Source organism: Aquarana catesbeiana, linkage group LG05 (genome assembly GCF_042186555.1).
Source record: "Aquarana catesbeiana isolate 2022-GZ linkage group LG05, ASM4218655v1, whole genome shotgun sequence".
NCBI classification, from domain to species: Eukaryota; Metazoa; Chordata; class Amphibia; order Anura; family Ranidae; genus Aquarana; species Aquarana catesbeiana.
The window spans coordinates 582,831,855-582,850,399 of record NC_133328.1 but is presented as its reverse complement, the minus strand read 5'-3'; the positions used below and the strand labels follow the sequence as shown (position 1 = coordinate 582,850,399).

The 18,545-nt window shown below is 45.3% G+C and overlaps 1 protein-coding gene across 1 annotated transcript in view; it reads right to left on the bottom strand.

Annotated features, from left to right (window-relative positions):
- Window positions 1-18,545, bottom strand: part of FZD6 (frizzled class receptor 6) — a 112,946-nt gene that overhangs the window by 9,420 nt on the left and 84,981 nt on the right. Inside the window, exons 3-5 of the mRNA XM_073632083.1 lie at window positions 12,072-12,268; window positions 4,382-5,384; window positions 2,221-2,369 (exon numbers count right to left, since the gene is read on the bottom strand). Of these exons, the coding sequence (XP_073488184.1) occupies window positions 2,221-2,369; window positions 4,382-5,384; window positions 12,072-12,268 (1,349 nt within the window). The remainder of the gene's footprint in view (window positions 1-2,220; window positions 2,370-4,381; window positions 5,385-12,071; window positions 12,269-18,545) is intronic.

Below are 18,545 nucleotides of genomic sequence, written 5' to 3'. Positions count from 1 at the left end.
GGCAAGTCCGTGTCCTCTCTGCACAGCCCACTTACCTCTATGGGCAGTGGGATGGAAATGGACCGCCTGTTCATTTCCGTCTGACTGTCATCTGATCCGATGGACGCATGTCCGTTTACATCCACCACTCCATAGATGGCAATGGATGGTCCAATCAGGTCCACCTAAAAAACTGACAAGAGGACCGGATCGGTTCGCCCGTGTGAAAGGGGCCTTACACTCAACTCATCTTCAGGTTATTGCATTGGATATTTGTATAAATTAGTATTAGATACTAGTACAAAATACAAAATGTAGTGTCAAAAATAAAATAAAAAATCTATGTATTTAGCTGATCAATTTTCATGTTATTTTTGCTTATTTATTTATTTCACACACAGTTTGCAGATTTAGGTAACATATCCACCTATGCTAACTTTTTAGAGCATGATGTAAACTCAAAAAAAAAAAAAAAACCATTGTAGGACTCAATAGAAAATAAAACTATATTTAATAATAAAAAATAATATGACCCTAAGAAAACACATACACACACACAAACACACCCACACCATTAATTTGTCCAATTCCTTCTTGTTGCACTAACTAATTTGCTGGCTGCCCCTGCATTATAGACCAACAGTATTGGCGTCTACTTGTTGGAGTGCAGCACCTTGTGTGCACTGACCACTGCCTGCATACAACATGCAAGAACAATTTGGATATTGAAAGACAGTCCGTACACAATGCTGGGTTTCGGGGAAGGACTGGGATCTGTTGGATGGGGAGCAACTTTGTGGAACAATTAAAGTGTACAATGCAAACTGTGCCATAATGCAGTTACTGGTGGGCATGGTAAAAGCTGGGCTCTGGCAGAAGGAAGTCCCTCAGCACCAACTTCCTTTGTGGCTCCGAGTTGTCATCTGATGCCTCCTGTATTGAATTGTATTGAATTGTATTTTAACTGTACTTTCTGCCCTAACATTGTAAAGCGCTGCACAAACTGTTGGCGCTATATAAAAATTCTGTATAATAATAATAATAATAATAATAATGAACAAATGCAGACATCTGCAAAGGAAGTGGATACTGGAACATGTGAAAAGGTAAGTCACAAAAAAATAAATAAATGATGAGGGGAATTTACTAAAGCTAAAAAGGGTAGAATCTGGAGCAGTTGTGCATGGCAACCCATCAGCTTCTAAATTTCATTTCCAAAGCTTAACTGAAAAAGCTGAAAATAGAGGCCAATTTGTTGCAATGCAGAGCTACTGCAGATTTGGTCTTCTTTGATTTTAGTAAATCCACCCCATATTTTTGTGACCCACCATTTCCAGTATCAGCTTCATTTGTAGCTCTCGGCATTAGGTCATATGACAACTCACAGTCGCAAAGTTAGTTAGTGCTGGAGGACTTCCTTCTGCCAAAGCGAAGTCTGAACAAGTTACAGGCAGCTATATAATGCCCACCATGTGTAAATGGCTGTAGATTCTACTGAGCATCTTTGCTGCAACTGCAGCGATTAGTGTACATTGACATTCAGATTTCCCTGCACTCAGGTGATGCATTGTTTTTATCATGTTTAGTGAAAGTAACACTGTCAGGTTTACAGGTAACTACAGTCATATTTATGCTGGTCCATGCCTCAAAGCATTACATCATATACAACAGTATAATAAAACAAAAACTCTAGGTAGACTATGTACTCTGAAAATGGATGACAAATCGGGTAAATACTCTAAAACAATAAAAGTTAAGGGCACTGAGCCAAGGTACAAATTTCATTATATGTGAAAGAAAATTCACCACCTTGCAGAAGGCATCTCAAGAGGTTGTCAAGACTTGGCAGCTTGTCACCGCTAGGCCTGTGATCCCCAGCACGTGTCTCAAAGAATACAGTATTAGGATGCACTTGAGTTATAGCATCAGCTATGACACCATTTTCCATGCAAGCTTCAGCAGAAAAAAAAAGGTATATACTTTGTGGGACATCATTTTTTTCCCCAAATCACAAGATCGCTGTTACCGAAGCATTAGCAGAAACTTAAGGGGTGTACATGAAAGGGAATAAATCATTCTGTGGTGCAGCACTTTGCTTGCATAAGAAAATCAATAATCTGCCATAACCATATACTGTTACGATAGCTACCAAAAAAAAAAATAACAAAAAGAAAAAAAAAAGCTTCACATTTCAGATTTAGAAGGCATCATTTAAAATAAAATATTAAACTATCATCTTACTCTTTTTTGTGACTCCGGTTGAAAAAATTGGCCCACTCGGAGCAGGTCTTTTTACTTCCAACCCAGAAGATAGCGGAGATCCCAACAATTAACGTCATCACATACTTTGTTAGAAACAAACCCAGGTCTGGTCTGGCCACATTCTTTAGCTGTAAAAAGAATTTAATTTTACAGTTCTGGATGACTAGAGAAGATACAGATCTATAGTTATGATCAGAAAAATGTAAAGCTAAGCTCCAGGTAAACTACTAAAAACATACAGATTAAAAGAATACATGGGAGCAGTTTTTACCTGCAAAAAGGATTTCTGAGACTTACCAAGCACAACCCTGTCTGGCAGGGCAGGAGACCTGACTTTGCACTGTTGTAGTTAGTCAACACTTACAGGTCTTGTCCTTCCCCCACTCTGTGACTGGATAGTGAAATGAGAAGCAGCAGACTGATGGGCTAATCATTCTGCTCTCTCCTTCCAGATGAATGAGCACATGTACTAGAACCACAGAATTTATGTCTGAAATATTAAATTTCACATCAGAAGAATAGCTTGGCAAAGGCTCTGGATGTACCAAATGGTTTGGTCTATAATCTGCCAGCACGCCACCGGGCATGCCAGACTGTAAGAGAATACATTTGAACTCTCTGTCATTCCCATTGAACCCATTCATTAGAATGTATTCATTATGTAATCATTTTCTTTTCACATAGAACTGCAGTAATTATGATAATCAGTCTTGAGATCCTCCTGTTCTCCCCAGCACAGCAGCTCTCACACTAGGAGGAGGAGTGACAAGACTAGGACCAGTAAAGCTCTTTGCCCTTTCTGAACATGGCCCCAATAAGTTAAAGCATAGCAATTACCCTATTGATGTGCTGCTGCTCCTTCAATATCCAAGCAGCAGCCTGGGGAAGGCTAATGACCAAGTTGTGCTACTTAATTGCAGGTCACATGAGGTTGTTGACCTCACTACACAGTCTGGCAGAGATGCCTGGATTGCATCAAGAACAAGTCTAGTTTAAGGTGCCTTAAGGACTACTATTATTATTATACAGGTTTTATATAGCACCAACAGTTTGCGCAGCACTTAACAAAATAAAGGCAGACACTACAATTACATTACAATTTGGTACAAGAGGAATCAGAGGCCCTGCTCATTAGAGCTTACAATCTAGGAGGGAGGATCAATTGATACAAAAGGTAATAGTTGTGGGGGAATGAGCTGATGAGGGAATTAAAACAGTGTTAGTTAGAAGCAGGATAGGCTTCTTTGAAGAGAAGGGTTTTCAGGGATCGCCTAAAAATGGATAAATTAGGGGACAGTCGGACAGATTGGGGTAGGGCTTTCCAAAGCATAGGAGAAGCTCTGGAGAAATCTTGGAGGCGAGCATGGGAGGAGGTGACAAGGGATCTAGAGAGCAGAAGGTCTTGGGAGGACCGAAGAGAGCGGCTTGGTTGAATTTTGGGAGTAGGTTAGTGATGTAGCTGGGGGCAGAGTTATGGACGGCTTAGTAACCTATTGTTAGTACTTTGAAGTTTATTTGTTGGGTGAGTGGAAGCCAGTGGAGGGATTGGCAGAGAGGGGTGAAGGACACTGAATGGTTGGTAAGGTGGAGGAGTCTTGCAGCGTTATTCATTATGGACTGAAGGGGGGGATAGTCTATGTAAAGGTAATCCAATGAGGAGGGAGTTGCAGTAGTTAAAGCGAGAGATAACCAGGAGTGAGTTAGTAGCTTGGTGGTGTCATTAGTTAAAAAGGGGCGTATTCTGGAGATGTTGCGGAGGTTAAGGCGGCATGATTTGGACAGGGATTGGATGTGGGCCTGAAAGGACAGTTCAGAGTTTAAGGTTACCCCTTGCACCCTGGCATGTGGGGACGGACTGATAGATGTGCCATTGATCTTGACAGAGAAGTCAGGGGAAGGGGCACATGGGGGAGGAAATATTAAGAGCTCAGTTTTAGATTCAGTTTGAGGAAGTGGTTTGACATCCAGGCTGATATGTCTGTTAGTAAATCAGTGATGCGTGAGGAGATTGATGGGGTGAGCTGAGGGGCAGAGAGATAGATTTAGGTGTCATCAGAATATAAATGGTAGTGGAAGCCATGGGAGTTGTAAGTGACACTGAAGGTACATCAACAAGTAAAATAAATCTTTATACATTTACCTGATAGGGGCATGGAATATGAAATTGTTGGCAGTGGTCAGCTACCCATGTCAATTCCCATGTGGACCTTGACAACTGTTCATAGACATAACACACCAGCAGTATTCCCAGGGGAACAAGATAAGTGCCGCTGAAAACTCCAATACGGATCATAAACTTTTTCAATTTCTTTTGGTTCCTTTCATCATGTTGGATGACTTGACGGACGTTGTTTAGAGAGATAATCCCAGCCAAGAGTAGGGAAAGTCCAATAAAAACACTGAAGCACAGAGGTAACAGTACAAAATACGTGGACACATTTTGGTCATAAAGTCCAACAAAACAGACTCCACTTAGATTGTCTCCTTCTACTTTGTTCATAGCTAGAAGAATGACAGTAAGTATTCCAGGAATGCCCCAAGCCACGGTATGGAACCACATAGACTTCTGCTCTATGGCTTCAGAGCTCCACTTCTGACCTGCAGCCAAGTACCATGTTATGGTAAGCATGACCCACCATATGGTCCCAGCCATGGTACAGAAATAAAGGAGCATAAAAATGACAGTGCAAGCTTTGTTCTGAGAACCAAGGACCACAGTTCCTGATAGGTTTTCACTTGGCTCATGACAGGAGACGGAGTTCCCCATGAGAAACCCAATAAAGTATATAAGTGAAACAATGCTGTAACAGACTGAATAGAAAATGATTGGCCTCTCCGGGTACCGGAACCTTTTCACATCTATCAGGAAGGTAAGGAACGTGAAGAGTGTGGCACAGAGGCAAATTATAGAAATTATGCCAATAAAGTTTTTGGCAAAATCCAAGTCTTCTTTTTTGAAGTACATGTTGGGGCAAGGTGGCGAACAGTGATCCACTCCCAAAAATTTATATCCTGCCGCTTGGGAGGTTTTAAGGTGGCGTGGGCACCAAAATCCATAATCTCTTTTAACAGTGACTACAGGCTTGCTTGTGCCTTGCGAATTCTCCTTTTCAGAGGCTTTTGATGCTGAGCAGTCTTCCAGCCTGATGGATGGAAACAATGGATTTGTGGTTACATATTCAGATTAAAGAGCAATTCAATTATGTACTTTCACAATGTGAGTAAGGAAGTGACACCACAAACATACAGTATCTCACAAAAGGGAGTACACCCCTCACATTTTTGTAAATCTTTTATTATATATTTTCATGTGACAACACTGAAGAAATGACACTTTGCTACAATGTAGTGAGTGTACAGCTTGTATAACAGTGTAAATTTGCTGCCCCCCTCAAAATAACTCAAAAACAGCAATTAATGTCTAAACTGCTGGCAACAAAAGTGAGTACACCCCTAAGTGAAAATGTCCAAAATGGGCCCAAAGTATCAATGTGTGACCACCATTATTTTCCGGCACTGCCTAAACCCTCTTGGGCATGGAGTTCACCAGAGCTTCACAGGTTGCCACTGGAGTCCCCTTCCACTCCTCCATGACAACATCATGAAGCTGGTGGATGTTAGGGACCTTGCGCTCCTCCACCCTCCGTTTGAGGATGCCCCACAGATGCTCAATAGGGTTTAGGTCTTGAGACATGCTTGGCCAGTCTACCACATTTACCCTCAGCTTCTTTAGCAAGGTAGTGGTCGTCTTGGAGGTATGTTTGGGGTCGTTATGTTGGAATACTGCCCTGTGGCCCAGTCTGCAAAGGGAGGGGGATCATGCTCTGCTTCAGTATGTCACAGTACATGTTGGCATTCATGGTTCCCTCAATGGACTGTAGCTCCCCAGTGCCGGCAGCACTCATGCAGCCCCAGACCATGACACTCCCACCACCATGCTTGACTGTAGGCAAGACACACTTGTCTTTGTACTCCTCACCTGGTTGCCACCACACACGCTTGACACCATCTGAACCAAATAGGTTTATTTTGATCTCATCAGACCACAGGACATGGTTTCAGTAATCCATGTCCTTCTTCTGCTTGTCTTCAAACCGTTTGCGGGCTTTCTAGTGCATAATCTGTAGAAGAGGCTTCCTTCTAGGACAACAGCCATGCAGACCAATTTGATGCAGTGTATGACCTGAGCACTGACAGGCTGCCCCCCCCCCCCCCCCCCCATCCCTTCAACCTCTGCAGCAACGCTAGCAGCACTCATACGTCCATTTCCCAAAGACAACTTCTGGATATGACGCTGAGCACGCGCACTCAACTTCTTTGGTCGACCATGGTGAGGCCTGTTCTGAGTGGAACCTGTCCTGTTAAACCGCTGTATGGTCTTGGCCACTGTGCTGCAGCTCAATTTCAGGGTCTTGGCAATCTTCTTATAGCCTAGGGCAGGCCATCTTTATGTAGAGCAACAATTCTTTTTTTCAGATCCTCAGAGAGTTCTTTGCCATGAGGTGCCATGTTGAACTTCCAGTGACCAGTATGAGAGTGAGAGCGATAACACCAAATGTAACACACCTGCTCCCCATTCACACCTGAGACCTTGTAACACTAACGAGTCACATGACACCGGGAAGGGAAAATGGCTAATTTGGCCCAATTTGGACATTTTCACTTAGAGGTGTACTCACTTTTGTTGCCAGCGGTTTAGACATTAATGGCTGTGTGTTGAGTTATTTTGAGGGGACAGCAAATTTACACTGTTATACAAGCTGTACACTCACTACTTTACATTGTAGAAAAGTGTAATTTCTTCAGTGTTGTCACAGGAAAATATATAATAAAATATTTACAAAAATGTGAGGGGTGTACTCACTTTTGTGAGATACTGTACCTGCCTATGAAGGGAACTGTGCTGGGCTGTAAATGAAAAATGCTAATAAAAACAGTGCTAAAAGCAAGAGCAATATATCAAATGTTTGCCTTAATAGGAAATTAGCTGTACTCAGCTTGGATGCCATATTCAATGTAATTTTTTCATGCAGAAATTTACTAAAATAAGCCACATGACTAGTTCTAACATCAACATAACTAGCTGGCATCTGCCAGAGTGAACCTATTAAAGTGCATGTATGGACCTTTTTTTTAGTTCGGATAGAATGTGGAAGCATTAGAGACCCTGTCAGGTTTTTATTGATGTCTGCATCCAAACTTCAGTGCCAATGGTCACCAGTTTAAGTAGTAAAAGCTGCCATCAGCTAGAAACCTATAAGTGCCTACAGATACCTGTAGCAGCCTGCAGTCTCTGCCACAATGGTCATTCTGAACATATAGGCCATTTTGATTACGCAAAGATCCAACACTTTATGCCAATGTCAAAACTTGAGAGTCCCATCCAGCCTTCTGTGCATTTTTATTGTCCAGTGAGAATCCCCAACATAATAATGGGCCAAAAGAAAGGATTGGGCAAGCTTCCACACTACCAAGAAGTTAGGAGGCTTTGCCTTATCAAAACAGCCTGGGATTCAGCCATAATGGAGAAGGTGCCTGTATTTCACATGCTTAAGGCCCCTTTCACACTGGGGCGGTGGGGGCGTCGGCGGTACAACAGCGCTATTTTTAGCGCTGCTGTACCGTCGTTCTTGCAGCTGTATTCGGCCGCTAGCGGTGCGGTTTTAACCCCCGCTGGCGGCCGAAAAAGGGTTAAAATCACTCGTACAGCGCGGCTATAGCCGCGGTATTGCCGCGCTGTCCCATTGATTTCAATGGGCAGGAGCGGTTTAGGAGCGGTGAATACACCGCTCCTTCACCGCTCCAAAGAAGCGGTTTGCAGGACTTTTTTCACCGTCCTGCCAGCGCACCGCTTCAGTGTGAAAGCCCTCGGGCTTTCACACTGAACAAACAGCGGAGGCTGTTTAGGGGCGGTTTGCAGGCGGTATTTTTAGCGCAATACCGCCTGCAAACCGCCCCAGTGTGAAAGGGGTCTTAGGCTCCATTCACATTTGGCATTTCGGGATCTCCGGCAGAATCGCACTGATTCTCCAATCACACTGCAAATCGCAAAACGCATGTTTGGGTGTTATTCATTTTCAATGGCATCTAAAAGGCGGTGCGGTTTTGCCGCAACGAATTACACAGCAATCATAGCAAACAGCAACGTGCAAAGCTTGCCACCCAAAAAGGAGCAGGAGCTTCTTTTAGGTAACAAGCTTCGACCGCTGCAGTTTGTTGCGTTAAAAAACGCAATGCATTTAGGGGTCATTGAAAATGAATGGCACCTGAACATATGTTTTGCGATTGCTGGTCACAGGCATAATCGCAGTGGTTCTATCGGAGATCCCAAAATGCCAAATGTGACTGGAGTCCTAGCACCTCTAAGGCCTCATACACACTGCTGCTCTGAAAACCTCACCCTTAATAGGTTTTGGCATTTTTTTGCCAAATTCCCTGAACTCAACTTAATAAAAACCTGGGTGTCCCTGCACACATAGGCTTTTACCAGAGGTTAGGAGCAGCAGAGTTTACAGGCAGTCAAAGCTCCTCTCCTGAACGCAGAAGAAATCGTGTTTCGGAGAGGCGCTTTTGGCCATAAAAAATGGCAAATGCGTCTAAACGCCAGGAGCGTTTAGCACTTAATTATTTATTCATTTCAATGACCAGAATAAATTAGAATTCTGGTCAATAAAAATAAACTCCTGAACACCAAATGCTGCTAAATTCGCCTAAACTGGTTTGAAAAAATACAGCTTACCGTATATACTCGAGTATAAGTCAAATTTTTCAGCCCATTTTTTGGGCTGAAAAAGCCACCTCAACTTATACTCGAGTCATTGAACTAAAAATGCAAGAAATGGAGGAGAAAAGGGGGCGGGGTCATGACGCTGGGTGACGCTCATGTGTTTCTCCTCCCCTAATGCTGTCAGATCATAATGTTTAATCACCGCCGCTGTGTCCCTGGGCGGTACAATTTTTTGGGGTGGGGGGGCCGCAGTGAAGTGTCCTGCCCTTCGCCGATGCTGTCACTAGATTGCTGGGACCGCGGGTTTCCCCAGCAACCAGTGACCCTGCATGCGTGCGCCCGCCCCCTGCTCCTCACCGCAGGTCTCGGAGACGAAGACGAGCTCACACTCGCGAGTAGGGGGCGTGACGTCACGTGCGTGCTCCGCCCCCCCTGCTACTCGCGGTTCCCGGGTCCTGGCTTAGGCTCCAAATCTTGCAGCTTCTGTATTTCAGTTGTGCGGCGTGCCCTCCTGCATTCAAGGTATGTGGGCCAACTAGTGATCACTAATGGCTGGGCATATTTTTATTGTGCACACTGCTGGGCATATTTTGTTAAAGGTCACGCTGATAGGCACATTTTTTATGTTAAGGGGCACTCTGATGGACAAATTTTATTTTAAGGGGCACGCTGATTGGTATATTTTTAATGTGCACACTGTTGGGCATATTTTCTGAAGGGGCACACTGATGGACACATTTTGTAGTGCCCATCAGAGTGCCCTTTAACATAAAATGTGCCCATCAGCATGCACATTAAAAATATACCCATCAGCGTGCCCCTTAAAATAAAATGTGCCCATCAGAGTGCCCCTTAACATAAAAGGTGCACATCAGTGTGACCCTTATTTTATGTTAAGGGGCACGCTGATGGGCACATTTTATGTTAAGGGGCACTCTGATAGGCATATTTTATTTTAAGAGCAACACTGATGGGCACATTTTGTATTAAGGGGCACTTTGATGGGCAGTTTTTATATTGGGGGCACGTTTTGTTGTGCCCATCAGAGTGCCCCTAATATAAAATGTGCCCATCAGGGTGCTGCTGCATTTCCCACCCAATCTTATACTCGAGTCAATAAGTTTTTCCCATTTTTTTGTGGTAAATTAGGGCCTCGACTTATACTCGAGTATATATAGTACATGAGTTTTAAACACTGATTTTCTCCTGTCAGAAGACACAGCATTTACAATAAACTAATGTGCATGAAGCCTAAAGTTGTAAACTAGTTTTATGTGAAAGGAAGAGTCCATAGTGTCCATATTATTAACAATAATATAATTATTTTTAGATATCAGTTTTTCTTGTGCTCCTATACTGCACTGTATTATTAGATTACGTACACATGGACGCATTTGTCCATGCAGCATTATGAGGCTGAGTATTTTGGTGCCCAGCTGAGTACAGCCACCCACGGACTTGAATGGGTAAAGGCAGCTGTACACGGCTATGCGCCACTATGTGTGTGGAGTAGCGCATGCACACAGTCGTAAGCTCCCAAATGCAGGTAGTGTAAATCTAGAACTTTGAAAGTGCGCTACTTTACACAAATAATGACGCATAGCTGTGTACAGCCGCCTTCACCCATTCATGTCTATGGGTGGCTGTAGCAGCTTCAGGACCTCCTTGGCACTAAAAATACACAGCCTCTTTGACGCTGCCCAAGCAAATGCACCCAGGTGCATGAAGCCCATCACTATCTGGTTATGCTGCATATTTGTGATTTTTCTTTTTTGGGCAGAGGCAATAGTTACCTTTAAAGGCCCATTTACACTTGCATCAAAATATGGCTTTGGACATTTTTTTTTAAAGCTCTCGGAATGGCAATCAAAGCTCCTGGTAAGCTTACAGTCCTGTTCACACTTTGTGTTTGCTTTGCTTCAAATGCCTCATCTTGCTTTCTTGGTTCTTTAAAGCGTCTCCAAAGCCTCCATAGAAGTCTATGGCAAAGCTTGCTTACAGCACCTGAAACTTACAAATCTAACTCTATTCAGAGTTAGATTTGCTTTGTTTGTATTGCAGGTATAAGATATTGTAGGATGCACTGGGACACCAACAAGCAAACCGGAAATACATCATCAGCAGTCACTTCCGGTTCATGTGTATATATTCTGGCAGTGTCTGGTGCAGACGTCACATCTTGTGCGCAGTGTGGAACAGCAGGAAAGTGAGTGGGGTCTGGACCAGAGTGGAGCAACTAGCAGATGGCACATGTGGTGTGCACCATGGGAACACTATAGTGGAAGGTAAACGGGACTGCAGAGTGATGACTGCAGAGGATCAACAGAGCTGGGGGACCAGAGCAGAAGAGAATAGTGGGAGGTGAGCGGAGAGGAGGATAAAAAAAAAAAAAAAAAAAACAGAGGATCAGCAGAGCTGGGGGACCAGAGCAGAAGAGACTAGCAGATGTCACACGTGGTGCGCAGCACGAGAGCAAAATAGTGGGAGGTGAGCAGAGAGGAGGATAAAAAAAACAGAGGATCAGCAGAGCTGGGGGTTACTACTGAGTGGGGGCTCAGCAGAGCTGGGGGTACTACTGAGTGGGGGCTCAGCAGAGCTGGGGGTACTACTGAGCAGAGGATCTGCTGAATGAGGGTACTAATGAGCTGAGGATCTGCTGAAAAGGATTAATCTGCTGAATGGGGATACTAATGAGCTGTTGATCTGCTGAACAGGGGTATTAATGATCTGGAGATCTGCTAAACAAGGGTAATAATGAGCCGGGGTTCCACCTGGCCCCTTTAAAACAAATAGAAAATCAACACACACAGGGCATTTGTCAAGCTTCATCAAACCATCAAAAACACATAAAAAAAGCATGTTGAAGCAGTAAGCGCTTTGATGTGTGTTAACGTTAAAGCAAGTGTATAGCACCAACTTTCTTATTGAATATCACTCACATGTGTGGTGAGCCCTGTTTTATGTGTAGCCAATGAATGGTTCTCCAAGCTACAGACAGCTCTATCCCTGATTAAAACACAAAGAGCAGTTTCAATTTAAAAAATTCTGACCTTATAGAAAACACAGGAATGCAAGATTTGCATATATGCAACAATGAACCCACCTATCACATTCCAATTCTTCAGGCCAGGTTATGCCGAAGGTATCAATGAGATGCTTGCATTCAGAGTGGACAGTCTTGCACATCTCCTTGCAGGGCAGCAAAATGTTTCTGGGTTCGGTACAGGCTGGGAAGAAGGCCATACACATAAAAACCTGAACTTCCGAGGAACACCGAAGATTCAGCAAAGGGAAAAAGGGCTGCAGAGACAAAAATATAAACACATTATTCACACAATTTCACTTTATTTGAATGACATTTTCAAATTCTGTCTTTGAGAAGTAACATTTTCCACCATTAAAAAAATAATATGGTCACCATTAGCGTGTGTGTGAGACAACATCTGCTACACATCTGAAGCTAAAGCCATTTTGGTGAAAATAATATATTTTAGCATCTTCAACTTTTGATGCAAACACTAATAAAGAATCAGAAAGAACTTCACAAGCTTTCATAAGGCCAGAATCCAGTTTTCTGGTGCATGCACAGCACATCTTGCATAGTTACAGCAGTCACAATACAGTTGCTCAGATTGAATAAGGTCAGACATTTCAGATGACGGAACTATACTTGAAAATTATCTTATATACTAAATATACATAACCTAAGCTCTTGATAACATTCCATTTACTTATGTTATTTACAATGCAGCTGAATATTAACTGTAATAGGTTCATTTCATAAAGTCAGCAGGGTGTAGAACAAGATGGGAACCTTATTCCACACATCAGCATGCTTTACTTACCTGAGTCACATTGCAATTCAGCGAAGTGCACGAGAACTTCAGCTCTCCGGGGACTCTCCCTCCTCATTGGCTGAGACAGCAGTGGGAGCCATTGGCTCCCGCTGGTGTCAATCACAGCCAGTCAGCCAATGAGAAGAGGGGGGGGGGGGCAGGACCGAGCCACAGCTGTGTGTTTGAATGGAAATGCAGAGCAGCGTCTCGGGAGGGAGCCTGCTTGGGTGCCATTGTTCTTGTAGCACGCAGCAGGAGGGAGGGGCCTGGAGCTCTGGCAGGGGACCTGAGAAGAGGTGGATCGGGGCTGTGCAGTATGACATGTTTGATATTTTTTTTTTTAAAAATGCCTTTAATATCACTTTAAAGAATGTTACCTCAACATTTCATATTCCTGATATGTGCCTGCTGTATCCAAATTATCCTGTTCTCTTTGTAAGCATATCTCCCAGCGTGGTCAGTTTTCTGGCTGTGCTGGGAGAACAGCTTTCCTGTTCTCCAATGGTCAGACTTCTGCTGACACCAACACCCCCCAAGCTTTGGATTTGACCCAGACATATTGCTTGGTGTTGAGGCCAAATTAAATTTTAGTTCCATCTGACCACCTTAAAAAAAAGGAGTTGTAAACCCTCAAGCCTTTTCACCTTCATGCATTCTATGCATGAAGGTGAAAAGCCTTCTGTATTGTAGTGCAGCAGCCCCCCCAGAGCCCACCCTTTTACTTACTGAACCCGATCGTTCCAGCGACGGGGACGAGCACAGCAGTTCCAGCCGCTGTCTCGGGTCCTCATTGGATAGATTGATGGCAGCTTCCACTGTTGTCAATCAAATCCAGTGACATGGGAGCCGGGGCCGAGTTCTGCTATCTGTGTCAATGGACACAGCAGCAGGATTCGGGAGTGCGCCCGCACGAGTGCCCCCATGGAAAGCGTCTCTCCGCAGGGGCATTCGAGAAGAGGAGGAGCCAGAAATGCCGCTGGGGGACCCCAGAAGACGAGGATCGGGGCCGCTCTGTGCAAAACCCCTGCACAGAGGTGGTAAGTAGAACCGTTTTTTTTTTTTTTAAAAGTACCTTTACAACCCCTTTAAAAACGCACCTTGAAGATTCTGAGGCCACATGGAAAATGCCGTTATGGTCAGATGAGACTAAAATGTAATTATTTGGCCTCAAAACCAAACGATGTCAGGCGGAAATACAATACAGCTCACCATCCAAATAACACCATTCCTACAGTAAAGCATGGCAGTGGTAACAGCCTGTTATAGGGGTGTTTCTCTGCAGCAGGGACTGGAGCACTTGTCAGGATAGAAGAAAAAACGGATAGAGCAAAATACCATTGAATTCTTGAGGAAAATCTGCTGCCCTCTGCCAGAAAGTTATCAATGGGAAGAAGGTTTACCTTCCAACATGACAATGACCCAAAGCACACAGCGAAAATTACCACACAGTGATTGAAGGAGAAAAAGGTGACTCTCCTTGCATGACTTAGTCAGAGCCCAGACTTAAAACACATTGAAAATCTGTGGAATAACTTAAAGACTGCAGTCCACAAACAGTCGCCATCAAATTAAACTGAGCTTGAGCAGTGGGCAAATATTGCAAAGTCTAGATGTGCAAAGGTAGTAGAGACATATCCCAACAGACTAAAGGCTGGAATTAAAGCAAAAGGTGGTTCAACTAAATACGTATATAAGGGGGTGATCCTTTTTCCAACGTCGCGATTCTGTTTTTAAATTTAAAAAAATTTGAACTTATTCGGATTTTTATCCAATCTACTGCAGTCAGAATCCAGTCAGTAACATGGAGTCACTGTGAAAATACTTCATAAAGCTAGTGCTATGTCATTTCTCAGATTCCTGTACCACCAATTATCATATGGCTAAAGCATTTGAAGTCCAAATGGTGAGGAAAAAACTTCTGCGTGAAAATTTTTATTTTTAGATTGGGTTGAATAGACACAGCAAGGAATCTGCAGTAGGCACGTCCTGCTCACAAAGGGGGGTTGTTAGATTGGAAAACCGAAAGTGCAAATGCTGCACACCTGAATCCAGGATCTCCATGATTGAGACCCGTAGGCAGAACATGTCAGAGGAGTGTAGTCAGGAGGAGTCAGGCTGGGTTCACACTATACTACACGACAGTAGTACGACTTTCATCCTACTTTGCTCTGCGACATCAGTCCTACATTGGTCCTACGTTGATCCTACATTGGTCCTACATCCATCCGACTTTCATGAACAGGATACTACTTTGATCCGACTTTTCAGATAGTACACTTGTCCTTTGACCAATTAAAACTAACACACAATGGGAGGGGCTACAGCAGGGGGCAGGAAATAACACAATGTCGGATGCCAAAGTCGGATGGTTAGGACAAGGATCCGACTTTGATCCTACTTCAATGATAGTCAATGGGCTGAAGTAGGATCAAAGTCGGACCAAAGTAGTACAGGGAGCATTTTCAGGCTGGGTTCACACTGGTGCGACACGACAGCCGTCCTACTTTGGATCCGACTTTGCCCTGCGACATGAAGCCGGCATGTGTCCGATTTTCAATGAACGGGGATCCGACTTGGATCCCCGCCAATGCCCGGCACTGTGTTTGGTATGAATCTTTAGGGGGAACTCCGCGCCAAATTTTAAATAAAAAACCGGCATGGGTTCCCCCTCCAGGAGCATACCAGGCCCTTGGGTCTGGTATGGACCTTGAGGGGAACCCCCTACGCCGATAAAAACGGCGTGGGGGTCCCCCCCAATCCATACCAGACCCTTATCCGAGCACGCAGCCCGGCCGGACAGGAATGGGGGTGGGGACGAGCGAGCGCCCCCCCCCCTCCTGAACCGTACCAGGCCGCATGCCCTCAACATGGGGGGGTTGGTGCCTTGGGGGAGGGGCGCGCTGCGGCCCCCCACCCCAAAGCACCTTGTCCCCATGTTGATGAGGACAAGGGCCTCTTCCCGACAACCCTGGCCGTTGGTTGTCGGGGTCTGCGGGCGGAGGGCTTATCGGAATCCAGGAGCCCCCTTTAATAAGGGGGCCCCCAGATCCCGGCCCCCCACCCTATGTGAATGAGTATGGGGTACATGGTACCCCTACCCATTCACCTAGGGAAGTGTCAATAAAAAAAACCACAGTACACAGGTTTCAAAATTAATTTATTGGGCAGCTCCGGTATCTTCTTCCGACTTCTCCCGGTGTTCCGCCTCTTCTCCCGGGCCCCGCCGCTATCTTCTTCCAGCTCTATTGCCAGCGATGGGCCCGGTCTGCTGCCGCTGTCTTGTCGCCGCTGTCTCGCCGCTCCTTCTCTTCATCTCTTCTTCCGATGTTGACACGACGCTCTCCCCGGCTGGAATGCTCTCTGTGCGCTCTGCTCTGACTTATATAGGCGGTGACCCCGCCCCCTTATGCCGTCACAGTCCCTGGGCATGCTGGGACTGTGACGTTTTAGGGGGCGTGGTCATCACCCGATGACCACGCCCCCTTATGCCGTCACAGTCCCAGCATGCCCAGAGACTGTGACGGCATAAGGGGGCGGGGTCACCGCTTATATAAGTCAGAGCAGAGCGCACAGAGAGCATTCCAGCCGGGGAGAGCGTCGTGTCAACATCGGAAGAAGAGATGAAGAGAAGGAGCGGCGAGACAGCGGCGACAAGACAGCGGCAGCAGACCGGGCCCATCGCTGGCAATAGAGCTGGAAGAAGATAGCGGCGGGGCCCGGGAGAAGAGGCGGAACACCGGGAGAAGTCGGAAGAAGATACCGGAGCTGCCCAATAAATTAATTTTGAAACCTGTGTACTGTGGTTTTTTTTATTGACACTTCCCTAGGTGAATGGGTAGGGGTACCATGTACCCCATACTCATTCACATAGGGTGGGGGGCCGGGATCTGGGGGCCCCCTTATTAAAGGGGGCTCCTGGATTCCGATAAGCCCTCCGCCCGCAGACCCCGACAACCAACGGCCAGGGTTGTCGGGAAGAGGCCCTTGTCCTCATCAACATGGGGACAAGGTGCTTTGGGGTGGGGGGCCGCAGCGCGCCCCCTCCCCCAAGGCACCAACCCCCCCATGTTGAGGGCATGCGGCCTGGTACGGTTCAGGAGGGGGGGGGGGCGCTCGCTCGTCCCCACCCCCATTCCTGTCCGGCCGGGCTGCGTGCTCGGATAAGGGTCTGGTATGGATTGGGGGGGACCCCCACGCCGTTTTTATCGGCGTAGGGGGTTCCCCTCAAGGTCCATACCAGACCCAAGGGCCTGGTATGCTCCTGGAGGGGGAACCCATGCCGGTTTTTTATTTAAAATTTGGCGCAGAGTTCCCCCTCAAGAACATCTGAGCACAAGTCGCGTGCCGAAGTCGGATCATGCAAGACGGCAATCCGACTTTGATCCGACTTCAATGATAGTCAATAGGCTGAAGTAGGATCAAAGTCGGACCAAAGTAGTACAGGGAGCATTTATAAAGTCGGAACGACTTGTGTCGGACCAGTTAGGACGGCTCCCATAGGGAAACATTAAATTTCACACGTCATGCGACATGAGCTCCCAATGTCGGAGCGTTTGTCGGACCAGTGTGAACCCAGCCTCAAAGTCGGACCAGTTAAGACGGCTCCCATGGGGAAACATTGATTTTCACACGTCATGCGACATGAACTCCCAATGTCGGAGCGTTTGTCGGACCAGTGTGAACCCAGCCTTAAGGCTGAAGCCGTATCTTTATCTCTCTATATCAGCCTCTCTCAACACAGAGGAGCCCTTGAAATAACTTTCCGGTCTCAGGGAACCCCTGCCAAAAAATGACTATAGCTACAATTCATGATACATTAGTGTGATGGTCAGTGGAAAGCATGCTCCTTACACTTGCCATCATTGGGAGGAATTAACTCCTTACAGATGGCTAAAAAGATCAACGGTGTCAGTGGGAACTTATCAGAAAGGCAGAAATTGCTCCTTGCTCAAGGAACCCCTAGCAACCTTTGGAGGAACCCTGGTTGAAAAACCCTGCTCTATATAGTGGCTTGGTTCCACTATATGGCGTTTCCACCCTCTGTTTTCCGATCTGTTTCTGCTAGCCTGGATGAGCTGGTTTGAACATCAGCACCCGATCTGTGCTTTGGACTGTAGGGTGTAGTTTTGCAGTGCTTTAAGTGTTGCAAAATTTTTTGTATAGGAGTTGTTAGAGTACAGACAACGGTGAAGTAGGCTGGTGCACATGTCTGGATGAAATGCGGAAGTACTGATCAGGAATGCAGCTCTCGGTTCAATATTTAGTTTGTCTAAAGCACCCTTTAAAATTTTACTAACAAAGTGCCAGTGCCAAAAAAAAAAAAATGAATCAGACAATACAACAATGGGTATAGTACTAGTATTTAAGTAATGAATCTAAACATTCTGAGCTGTAATTTTTTGAGCGGTAAGAAAAATGCATTTTGGCCTAAAACCTTGAATATAAACAAATAATCTAGTCACTATAAGCAGCAGCTCCGTTTATGCCCAGTTTCCATTTTCAGCCCCAGTGTATACCTGGAAATATTGTGCACAGCCCTTCTACATTACACAGTGGTCTTTAATGGTATGAATAGGGCCAAAGTTTTATCATGAATAAAAAAACAACATTGATGGGGCTCATAATGAGTCAAAACACCAAAATGTTCAAACTTCCTCCTGTGCTTTGATTCTACAAAATGTGAAGGGGGCTCAGAGGGCCACCGAGGTGGACAAAACCGTCTTTATTTGAGCTGGAAACCA